Source organism: Carcharodon carcharias, chromosome 25, assembly GCF_017639515.1.
Source record: "Carcharodon carcharias isolate sCarCar2 chromosome 25, sCarCar2.pri, whole genome shotgun sequence".
Lineage (NCBI taxonomy): Eukaryota > Metazoa > Chordata > Chondrichthyes > Lamniformes > Lamnidae > Carcharodon > Carcharodon carcharias.
Window position 1 is genome coordinate 34,472,112 of NC_054491.1, and position 12,344 is coordinate 34,484,455.

The 12,344-nt window shown below is 47.0% G+C and overlaps 1 protein-coding gene across 1 annotated transcript in view; it reads right to left on the reverse strand.

Moving 5' to 3' along the window:
• The window catches only part of LOC121269669 (high affinity cGMP-specific 3',5'-cyclic phosphodiesterase 9A), an 86,426-nt gene that overhangs the window by 39,903 nt on the left and 34,179 nt on the right, over positions 1 to 12,344 (reverse strand). Inside the window, exon 8 of the mRNA XM_041174462.1 lies at positions 11,867 to 11,948. Within this exon, the coding sequence (XP_041030396.1) occupies positions 11,867 to 11,948 (82 nt within the window). The remainder of the gene's footprint in view (positions 1 to 11,866; positions 11,949 to 12,344) is intronic.

A 12,344-nucleotide genomic window follows, 5' to 3' on the forward strand; every position in this document is an offset into this window, starting at 1 on the left:
GAGCATTGATGGAATACTCCCCAATTGCCTGGATGTGTGCAGCTCCCACAACACTCAAGAAACTTGACACCATCCAGGACAAAGCAGCCCACTTGATTGGCACCCATTCCACAAACATTCATTCCCTCCACCACTGACGCACAGTAGCAGCAGTGTGTACCATCTACAAGATGCACTGCAGGAATTCACCAAGGCTCCTTCGACAGCACCTTCCAAATCAAAACCACTACCATCTAGAAGGACAAGGACAGCAGACACATGGAAACACCACTACCTGGAAGTTCCCCCGTAAGCCACTCAGCATCCTTACTTGGAAATGTATTGCTGCTCCTTCACTGTCGCTGGGTCAAAATCCTGGAACTCCCTTCCTAATAGCACTGTGGGTGTACCTACACCACATGGACTGCAATGGTTCAAGAAGGCAGCTCACCACCACCTTCTCAAGGGCAACTAGGGATGGGCAATAAATGCTGGCCCAGCCAGCGACACCCACATTCCGTGAATGGATAAAAAAAAAGTCCACTATCTGCAGCGCCATTGCAGCCTGGTCAACCTCACTTGAGGAACACCTTGCAGGGCACATCCAAGTTGTGGCCTTCGAGCCGCAAGGCACTCAGGCCAAGCAGCCAGGGCTCACCCCCTTGGCCAGCTCCGGCGTCATTGACAATTGGCACTCAGACTCTAACACCGCTGAACTCCACAGGGGGATGGCCAGCCCGCAACACTTCACACTGATCCATGCCAACATGGTACTCACCCTTCCTGAGCGCAGCAGACCGTTAAACCTCTCGCACACTGGACCCACGTACACCGCACATCATGGCTGCTGACCAGCACTGCCACCTCCTCCCAAGCTCTATTTTGTGAGGTGCGGTGGCCTCCTCCTTCCATCCCTGGGGACAAGGGTGTCCCTCCTGGTAGCCACCTCCTCCGGGAGGACCGCGAGGCACTCATCAGGAAAACGGTGGGCCAAGTGCACACCCGACCTGCACTCCCTTCTGGCGTCTGCAGCCTCATATACATCCATAATCTTTACTCTCCTGCTGACAACACCAAAGATGTCTTCATCATCGCAGCCTTCCAGGGCCTGACTGTGCAGGTTTTAAACCAGCCCCGCCCCTGCCCGCCCCTTCCTGACCATTGGGGAGCTGCCGTTCACGCTGGGCAGGCCTTAATTGGCCCTGCTAGTGTGAAATTGTGGTTGGGAGCCGATTGCAGGCGGCAGACTATTTCCCAGCCACTCCTGCCCGTCGACCTCAAAATACTGGTCCAAAAGTTCACATAGCTACCTATTACGTTTCAATTAGATCAATCCCTCCTTTGTGCTTCTTTCTCATCCATACTTTTCTCAGGAACAATAGTTGAAATAAGGGCCTTTACGGAACTTTTTGTGGATGGGAAGAAACGACTTCTTCCTTTGACTCCAAAGCTTAATCCGTTCCGTGGGATCAGACCTTCCCTTCCATTCAAAGAGCTCTCACTGGGGTTGGGGATTGGACTATCCCTCTGCTCGGGGATCAGGACCACCTCCGCCCTCCCACCAGCCAACCGTCCCAGTAGCAGCTGCAGGCTTCCTATCTGAGGCTGCAGCGAAGGCCTGCTCCTTACCAGGGCAGGAATCCTGAACTGCCAGGTTACCTGAGTAAAACCCCACCTGCACCTCCCTAAATAACTCGCCTGTCAAGATCTAGGCAACTCTCTCACACACTAACACACTGGTGTCCCAATTTATGTTAAGCCCAAAATAAAAGTAGGAAAATAGTAGAGTTAGAAAGTAGAGTTAGAGAAGAAAGGCTAGAGTTCTCAGCTTTGCTGTTGATAAAACTTCACTGTATTCCTTAGTTATCTCAGTAACTAATGCCACCCCTTCATGTGTGACGCGGATAGGCAACAGAAAATTAATTATATTTGTCTTTGGGGCCCCACATTTCCTTATTCCTTCATGGCATGTGGATGTTGCTGGCAAGGCCAGTATTTATTACCCATCCCTAATTGTCCTTTCACTGAGTTGCTTGCTGGCCATTGAGAAGGCAGTTAAGAATCTATCACATTGCTGTGGGTCTGGAGTCACGTGTAGACCAGGTAAAGGTGGCAGATTTTGTTCCCTAAAGCTCATTAGTGATGATAGCAATGATAGTTGTCATGGTCACCTTACTGAGGCTAGATTTATATTCCAGATTTATTTATTAATTGAATTTAAGTTGAGGATTTGAACCCATACCCCCAGAGCATTAGCCTAGGCCTCAGGATTACTGGTCCAGTGACATTATGCCACCATCTTTTCATGGGGTTTACCAGAGAGCCATGCAGACCAAGAAAGACCCATAATTTTTGCCTAGTTTTGTGCAAGTTAGTTTATTTCAATGGGAAAGCAATTGAGGCAATTAAATTGGCTTTAACAGCCTTAAACTAGAATGAATACAATCTATGAAGATTTCAGCTATGTCCTTAGCTCAACAATAAAAGATAGGGAACAGGGACCCGCTTTGGTTTAAAAGGCCCTGCTACACCCAATTTTTGCTCCCGGGAGTGGGTTAGAACCAGGACCCTCAACCCAAAAGTGGTCTGATCCAACCTACCCCAAAGAACTCACAACAAGGGACCAAATTAAAAGCATGTGACAGGCCAGGGCACGAGAGGGGGGCAGCAGGGGGCGGCCGAGGGCGACGGGGGGGGCGGCAGGGGGCGGCCGAGGGCGACGGGGGGGGGGGGGGGGCGGCAGGGGGCGGCCGAGGGCGACGGGGGGGGGGGGCGGCAGGGGGCGGCCGAGGGCGACGGGGGGGGGGGGGCGGCAGGGGGCGGCCGAGGGCGACGGGGGGGGGGGGGCGGCAGGGGGCGGCCGAGGGCGACGGGGGGGGGGGGCGGCAGGGGGCGGCCGAGGGCGACGGGGGGGGGGCGGCAGGGGGCGGCCGAGGGCGACGGGGGGGGGGGGGCGGCAGGGGGCGGCCGAGGGCGACGGGGGGGGGGGCGGCAGGGGGCGGCCGAGGGCGACGGGGGGGGGGCGGCAGGGGGCGGCCGAGGGCGACGGGGGGGGCGGCAGGGGGCGGCCGAGGGCGACGGGGGGGGCGGCAGGGGGCGGCCGAGGGCGACGGGGGGGGCGGCAGGGGGCGGCCGAGGGTGACGGGGGGGGCGGCAGGGGGCGGCCGAGGGCGACGGGGGGGGCGGCAGGGGGCGGCCGAGGGCGACGGGGGGGGCGGCAGGGGGCGGCCGAGGGCGACGGGGGGGGGCGGCAGGGGGCGGCCGAGGGCGACGGGGGGGGCGGCAGGGGGCGGCCGAGGGCGACGGGGGGGGCAGCAGGGGGCGGCCGAGGGCGACAGGGGAGGGAGGGGGCGGCCGAGGGCGACAGGGGAGGGAGGGGGGCGGCCGAGGGCGACAGAGAAGGGAGGGGGCGGTCGAGGGCGACAGAGAAGGGAGGGGGCGGTCGAGGGCGACAGAGAAGGGAGGGGGCGGTCGAGGGCGACAGAGAAGGGAGGGGGCGGTCGAGGGCGACAGAGAAGGGAGGGGGCGGTCGAGGGCGACAGAGAAGGGAGGGGGCGGTCGAGGGCGACAGAGAAGGGAGGGGGCGGTCGAGGGCGACAGAGAAGGGAGGGGGCGGTCGAGGGCGACAGAGAAGGGAGGGGGCGGTCGAGGGCGACAGAGAAGGGAGGGGGGCGGTCGAGGGCGACAGAGAAGGGAGGGGGCGGTCGAGGGCGACAGAGAAGGGAGGGGGCGGTCGAGGGCGACAGAGAAGGGAGGGGGCGGTCGAGGGCGACAGAAAAGGGAGGGGGCGGTCGAGGGAGACAGAGAAGGGAGGGGGCGGTCGAGGGAGACAGAGAAGGGAGGGGGCGGTCGAGGGAGACAGAAAGGGGAGGGGGCGGTCGAGGGAGACAGAGAAGGGGAGGGGGCGGTCGAGGGAGACAGAGAAGGGGAGGGGGCGGTCGAGGGAGACAGAGAAGGGGAGGGGGCGGTCGAGGGAGACAGAGAAGGGGAGGGGGCGGTCGAGGGAGACAGAGAAGGGGAGGGGGCGGTCGAGGGAGACAGAGAAGGGGAGGGGGCGGTCGAGGGAGACAGAGAAGGGGGCGGGAGAGGGAGAGGGAGACAGAGAAGGGGGCGGGAGAGGGAGACAGAGAAGGGGGGAAGGGAGACAGAGATGGGGGAGTCAAAGACGGGGGAAGTGAGAGAGAGAGAGAGAGAGAGAGAGAGAGAGAGGCAAAGATGGGGAAAGAAATTGAAACAAGTATTCCACCCAAAGAAATGGTCAACAATTTGAGCAATAATTTACCAAGATAATGCATTAAATTATGTTCAAGAAATAGTAACAAGTTTCTGGAGAAAGAATAACGAAACAGTTGATGAGATTGCGATCTACCTAAATGAATCATTTTATTTTAGCCTTTCCCTACTTCAACATTGTGAGCTAACACAGAAATGTGGAGGAAGGGGCATTGACCTCAAATACATATTCCTGGTGTTAGTGAATGCATGAATAACATTGGACAATTAGGTAAACACGAATATAAATTTCAATTAAAAGCTGCTTTTAAATTCAAAATGATACTATATCATCGTTTGATGTTCTGTAAGGCCCTAACAACAAATATCTCGGTAAGAATTCTTCAGATCTGTAAATAAACGCCCACTTCATCTAAACCAAATGTACAATGTGCACTGCTGCGATTCTACTTTTTAATTGAGCTCTGTGTGCCATGTGTACGTCAATTAGAATTTGTTTCTTCATTATTTAGCTCAATAATAAATTTTTAAACAGGATGTATTTGAAAATTAATCTAAAAATGAGGAATAAGGTATGATGATAGAGAAGCAGTGGCAGATATTTAAGGAGATATTTCATAACTCTCAACAAATATATATTCCATTGAGGAAGAAATATTCTACCAGAAGGATAACTAATGAAGTTACGGATGATATCAAACTAATAGAAAAGTTGTACAGTGTCGAAGGTTGGTTGGTATCTCAGAAGATTCGGGAAATTTTAGAAGCCTGAAAGAGATGACTAAAAGAAAAGGAGAACTAGCAAGAAATATAAAAAACTGGCAGTAACAGTTTCTACAAGTTTATAAAAAGGAAAAGAGTAGCTAAAGTGAGCATTGGTCACTTAGAGGGCAAAACTGGCAAATTAGTAATGGGAAAGGAGGAAGTAGTGGTGCAAACTTTTTGTATCCATCTTAACAGTTGAAGACATAGGAAATGTCCCAAGAAAGTACAAAATATAGAGGCAAAAGGGAAGGAAAAGCATAAAGAATCACAATTGTTAGACAAAAAGTAATTGGAATACAAATGGAACTTAAGGCTGTCTAGTTCCCCGGACCTGGTGGCCAGCTTCCAAAGGTTTTAAAAGAAACGGCTGCAGAGACAATGGACGCGCTCATTGTAATCTTCCATAATTTCCTAGATTTTGCAAAGGTCCCGGTGGATTGGAAAACCACAAGTGTTCAAGAAAGGAGGGAGGTAAAGTAGGAAACCATAGTCCAGTTAGTCTAACTTCTATCATTGCCAAAAATGCTAGAACCCATTATTGAAGAGGTAGCAGCAGGACATTTGGAAAATCGTGATACAAGTACAGTGTCTCAAATCCGGATGTCCAACAACCAGAGTTGTCTGAAAACTGGACATTTTTAGAATATGCCATCAATTTTAATTGAGTGAAAGAAAAATAACTTACCAGGACAATACAGCTAGGCGCTGTAATGGCGCGGTGCAGCAGCGGGCTGGTTATCTACTTTTCTACTTGCAGGCCCCTCAAGCTGTTCCCAAACTTTGAGTGACCATTGACCTCACCCAACCCAGTTTGGTTTGAACTACCCATGGCCTGAACCGCTTGACCCAAAATCCAGCAAGATGTGAAATCTGGCATGGCCTCTGTCCCAAGGTTACTGTACAATCAGGCAGAGTCAACATGGTTTTGTGAAAGGTCGGATGAAGTCAATTTGGTTTTGAGGTTCTTTGAGGATGTAACAAGAAGAGTGGATTAAGGGGAACCCAGTAGATGTAGTGTATTTGGATTTCCAAAAGGCATTTGATAAGGTTCCACATAAAAGTTTACTACACAAGATAAGAGCTCATGGTGTTGGGAGTGATATATCAACATGGATAGAGGGTTGGCCTCAACTACTTACAATCTATATTAATGACTTAGATGAAGACAAATTTGCTGATGATATGGAGATAGGTGGGAAATGAAGTTGTGAGGAGGCTCCAAAGAGTTGCAAAAGGGCTGTAGAAAGTGAGTGGGCAAAAATTTGGCAAATGGAGTAAAATATGGGAAAAGGTGAGGCTGTCCACTTTGGCAGGAAGAATAGAAAAGCAGAATATTATTTAAATGAAGAAATACTGTAGAGTGCTGCAACACAGAGGGACCTGGATGTCCTTGTACTTGAATCACAAAAAGTCAACATGCAGGTACAGCAAGTAATTAGGAAAGCAAAGCGAACATTAGCCTTCATTGCAAGTGGCATTGGATGGAGTACGAAAATAAGGGAGTCTTTTTACAGCTGTACAGGACATTTGATGAGACCACACCTAGAATATGTTTACAGTTTTGGTCACCTTACTTAAGGAGGGCCATACTTGCATTGAAAGCAGTTCAGAGAAGATTCACAACAAAGATATATCCCAGTGAGGGAGAAGGATTCTAGGAAGGGGATAACAACCATGGTTAACCACGGAAGTTAAGGATAGTATCAAAGTGAAAGAAAAAACATACAATATGGCAAAGATTAGTGGTAAGCCAGAGGATTGGGAAAGTTTTAAAAACCAACAGAAGTTGACCAAAAAAATAAAGAGGGAGAAAATAAATTTTGAGGGTAAACTAGCAAGTAATATAAAAATGGACAGTAAGAGTTTCTTTATATATATAAAAAGGAAGAGAGAGGCCAAAGTCAATATAGGCCCCTTAGATAGTGAGGCTGGGGAAATAATAATGGGGAACCAGGAAATGGCAGAGGAGTTGAATAAATTCTTTGCATCAGTCTTCACGGTAGAAGACACTAACAGCATTCCAAAAATACTAAATAATCAAGGGACAAAAGTGGGGAGGAAATAAATACAATAACTAAGACTAGAGGAAAAGTACTAGAGGCTAAAGGCCGATAGGTCTCCTGGACCTGATGGGTTGCATCCCAGGATATTAAAGGAAATAGCTGCAGAGATAGCGAATGCATTCATAGTAATCTTCCAAGAATTCTTAGGTTCTGGAAAAGTCCCAGAGGATTAGAAAACACCCTTATTCAAAAAGGGAGGGAGACGAAAAGCAGCTAACTACATGCCAGTTAGCTTAACATCTATCATTGGGAAAATGTTAGAGTCTAATATAAAGGATGTAATAGCAGAGCATTTAAAACTGCATAATATAACCAAGCAGAGTTGGCATGACTTCAAGAAGGGGAAATCATGCCTGACAAATTTATTAGAATTCTTTGAGGAAGTAGCAAGCAGGATAGATAGAGGGAACGAATAAATGTATTTGGATTTCCAAAAGGCATTTGATAAGGTACCGCACATAAGGCTACATAATAAGATAAGAGCCCATGGTGTTGTTGTAGTACATTAGCATGGATAGAGGATTGGCTAACTAATAGAAAACAGAGAGTTAGGATATGGGGGAGGGGGGGCATTTTCAGGATCGCAACCTGTAACTAGCGGAGTGCCACAGGGATCAGTTCTGTGGCCACAATTATTTACAATATATGCTAATGACTTGGTAGAAGGAAATGAATGTACTATCGCCGAATTTGCGGATGGTACAAAAATAGATGGGAAGGCAAATGGTGTGGATGACACAAAGAATCTACAGAGGGACATAGACAGGTTAAGTGAATGGGCAAAAACTTGGTGGATGGAATATAATGTGGGAAAATGTGAGGTTATGCACTTTGGCAGGAAGAATAGAGGAGCTGAATATTATTTAAATGGAGAAAGACTGAAGAAAGCTGCAGCACAGAGGGATTTGGGCGTCCTCTTGCATGAATCTCAAAAAGCTAACATACAAGTTCAGCAGGTAATGGGGAAGGCAAATGGAATGTTGGCCTTTATTTTAAAGGGAATGGAGTGTAAAAATAGGGAAATCTTGCTAAAATTATACAAGGCACCAGTTAGACCACACCTAGAATACTGTGAACAGCTTTGGTCCCCTTATCTAAGGAAAGATGTTCTGGCATTTGAGGCAATCCAGAGAAGGTTCACTAGGTTGATTCTGGGTATGGAGGGATTTTCTAATGAAGAGACGGTGAATAGATTGGGGCATGTATTCATTGGAGTTTAGAAGAATGAGACATATTAAACATATAGGGGAGAATTTTCTCCCTGTCAGGCGGGCTGAATGGGAGTGGACGCAGGCATGCATGCAGCTGATTGCTGACTGTGATTGGCTGCACGCTGCCGTTTTACATGGGTGTACCAGTTAAGGCCCACCCAGCGTGACGCGCACCCAGAAGCGCTGAGCACTCCCTGTGCGGGCAAGAGGAGGGAGAGTTGGGGCCTGCACTCTTTTGTGCACGCAGAAATCTCTCTGAGGCAGCTCCATGCCTCAGGGAGATTATTTCAATTTTTCAGAAGCAAAGTAAAGAAAAAAAAAATATTCAGACATGTCCCCTCATGTATCAGTGTCACATGAGCTGGTGCATGTCAAGCAATTTTAATAAAAAATTTTATTACATTTATAAACCCTTCATGAAACCTCATCCTGCCTGTGGACGAGGTTCCATGAAAAATGCAAAGGCCGCCTGGGCTCATCGCCTGCCCTCCCCCCCACCCCCAACCTTAAGGTTGGATGGGCAGCCCTGTTAATTATTTCAATTGCTATTTAAATGGCCTTAATAGGCCTTTGACAATCTGGTGGACACGCAGCCGACTTCGGTGCGCGCCCACCGAACTGAAGATTGGAATGACACGCTGTGACATCAGGACACACGCCTGACGTCATCACTCATTTTATGCGTTGGCGAGCAGGGCCTGCCCCCACACACCGACCAGAAGATTCAGGCCATAAGATTCTTAGGCTTGACAGGGTAGATGCTGAGAGGTTGTTTCCCTTTATGGAAGAGTCTAGGACCAGAGGACATAATCTCAGGGTAAAAGGTCGTCCAATTAAGACAGAGATGAGGAGGAATTTCTTCTCTCACAGGGATGTTAATTTGTGGAATTCTTTACCACAGAGGGCTGTAGAGGCTGGGTCATTACATATATTCAAGGCTGAGATAGACAGATTTTTAATCAGTAAGGGAATCGAGGGTTATGGGGAAAAGGCAAGAAAATGGACATGAGGATTAGCAGATCAGCCACGATCTCATTGATTCACGGATCAAACTCAGTGGCCGAATGGCCTACTTCTGCTCTTACGTCTTAAGATCTATTCTTTATGTTCTTATTGAATCCATGAACAATTGTGGATTGTTAGATTATTAATTATTAATTTAGCTTAAGTGGGTGTTTACTTACAGATCTGAAGAATTCTTACCATTAATTCTTACCATTCATCTTCAACAATCCATGAGGAGAAATTCCTTTACTCAGAGGGTTGTGAATCTTTGGAATTCTCTACCCCAAATGGCCATGGAAGCTCAGTCATCGAGTATGCTTAAGGTAGAGATTGATAGATTTCTGATTAACAATAACGTAAACTGTTATAGGGATAGTGTAGGTAAAAGGCATTGAAGTGTTCGATCAGCCATGAACATATTGAATGGTGGAGCAGGCTTGATGGGCTGATTGGCCTTCTGTTCCTATGTTCATAAGAACAGGAGACAGCGAGGCACACTTTCACAATGGGGTAGCACATTTTTCACACACTGTAGAATATGCATTTTAATTTTTTTCTCCTATCTGGCTGTGACCCGTTAATTACAATAAGTATATATCCAAGTGATGGACTGGGTGTCCCGTATGTAAAATAGTTTCCTTTTGCAAGTAGATACTATCAATTCTTTGGATGAAATGTTAAAACTAGGCCCCATCTGCGTTCTTGGGTAGATATAAAAGATCTCATGGAGCTATTTTGCAGAAGAGCAGGGGAGTTATCCACAGTGACCAGGCCAATATGTACCCCTTAATCAACATCACAAAAGAGATTATTTGGTCATTACCAAATTGCTGTTTGTGGGAGTTTGCTGTGCCCATATTGGCTGCTGTGTTTCCTACATTACTTTTTGAACTACAGTCACTGTCATACTTAATTGGCTTTAAAGCATCTTGAGACATCCAATGGTTGTGAAAAGTGCTATATAAATGCAAGTCTTTAATATCCAGTATATTCCTATTGTTGCTTCTGAGACCATTATACCCTAGTTAAGAGATGCATGGGTCATCAATATGTTCTGTCATAAACAGAAGTAACAGGTTCAAAACAATTGTATGGTGAGCACAAAAGGGTAGAATGTAAAAAATCACAACCTGCAGCCTATAAGTATTAGTATTACAGTTTCTCTACAAAAGATACACATGCAGACATAGTATAATTACTGATGTGGCAAATTTCTTCCTTCAACTTTACTATTAAGGAAGATGACAAATGCAGGTCAGATGCTTCTCCACAGGAGAGTAATGTGGTATCAGTTAAGTTAATGTTACACCCACTTGAAATCCTCATGGCTAACTGCCTCAAAAGGTCTGTCTGTCCTCCCTTTTGGCCATGGAATGGTGCATGGAAAATGTAGAGAATGACCAATGGAGTCTACTTATTGGATCAACTTCTGATTTCAATAAAAAGAGGCTGACTGATCAGTAACTTGGCTCTGAGCTAGTTTCAATAGTCCATAGAGTATCTCACAATGACATTTAGTTCATGTGGGTGGGATAACAGTTGATGTCAGATTTGTGTCTGTCAACAGGAAGAGTGTATAAACTGTGAAAACCAGATTAAATCTGTTTACCAAGTGAAATTTGAGACCACACTTGCTGAGCTACACAATGAGTTTGTTTGTTTGACAAATGGGTCCTAAGTCATCCATGTAATTATTTTTTATTGGCACTCTTAACAAAACTACTCCTAGGAACATTGTTCAACTTTACAATCACCAATGATAAAGAGTAATTGCAATGTCAACTCAATGGTAATGATAGTGCAAGGCTGTTGGGGTGCATGGCCCACATTCCTCACCCGGATATGCAGTCTCCGTAACCTTATCACAGGAGCCTCTACTGCACTAAAATGGCCAAAGCAAATCATCACTAAGCCTTGGTTTGTTCCTCAGGCATTAGTGGCCAGTCTAAATACATCAATTATTTTGTACTTAGCAATGCAATACCCAAACTAGGAAGGTCCACATAAAGCCATACCAATCGTAGGGACATGTAGACCTATCACTAGACACTGGGAGTCCTCCCACTCAGTTCCAGGTAACTCTGTATGACAATTCCTTAATGGGTTGCAGAAAATTTAGTACCATTCTGCGCTTATAATTTATGGGATTTTAGCCGGTTAATCTGCAGCAATATTGCAGCTAGCTAAGCTTTGACTACTGCCAACCTGTGCCTATACCCTTTGGACTTCAGTGAGCTGGGAGGGTATTGAGATTTCTGAGTAGTTTGAGGCTAATGATAGGTTTTATATAAGTCCAGACATCAAGTTGACCAAAAGTGAGCATGATTTTCGCATCTCAACACAGCATCCTGATTTGCATTCTGCCCACCTCCCACACAAAACAATTCAACCTCTTCAGTCTCCCTTTCACTGTCCTGACTCCACCAAAGTCACCTTCTCTCTCATATGACTCAATCTGATCTTCCCTCACCTAGGTCTACATTTTCCTCTACTCCTTCCAGCCAGCAGAAGTTAGCAATGATATTATCAATGAGCATTGTTGGTTATTCTCACTCTTATCCTATAACACATGGCTCCATCTTATTAGATTTAATTTAGTTGGGTAGTTACCTTGGGATATTTTGGGATATCACGTTGCAGAGTCAGCTTTATAGGCTCCTCCACGATAGTGTGTTTGCAAGATGTATTTGATCTAACAAATAAAAAGCATTAAAATTAGGAGTGCACAGGTGCTCTTCTAGCCAGGTATCAGCTGTGTTTCAGTATCTGTATTCTTGCCTCTGAGTCAGAGGTTTTTGGATCAATCCTCACTTAAGATTTGAGCATATAATCTAGGCTGGCGCTGCAGTATAGTACCGAGGGAGTGCTGCACTATTGGAACAGAGGGTAGCATCTTTCAGGTAAGACTTTCAACCGAGGACATGTCTGCTCTCAGTGTTGGATGTTAAAGATTCCATGGCACTACTTAAAGAGGACTTTTCCCAAATTGATTTAATTTCCAGTGCATTGCTGCATTTGGTGTGGAGGTCTTGTGGTGCAATGGGTAGCGTCCCTGCCTCCAAGCCAGAGCTCCATGTTTGTCAGGACT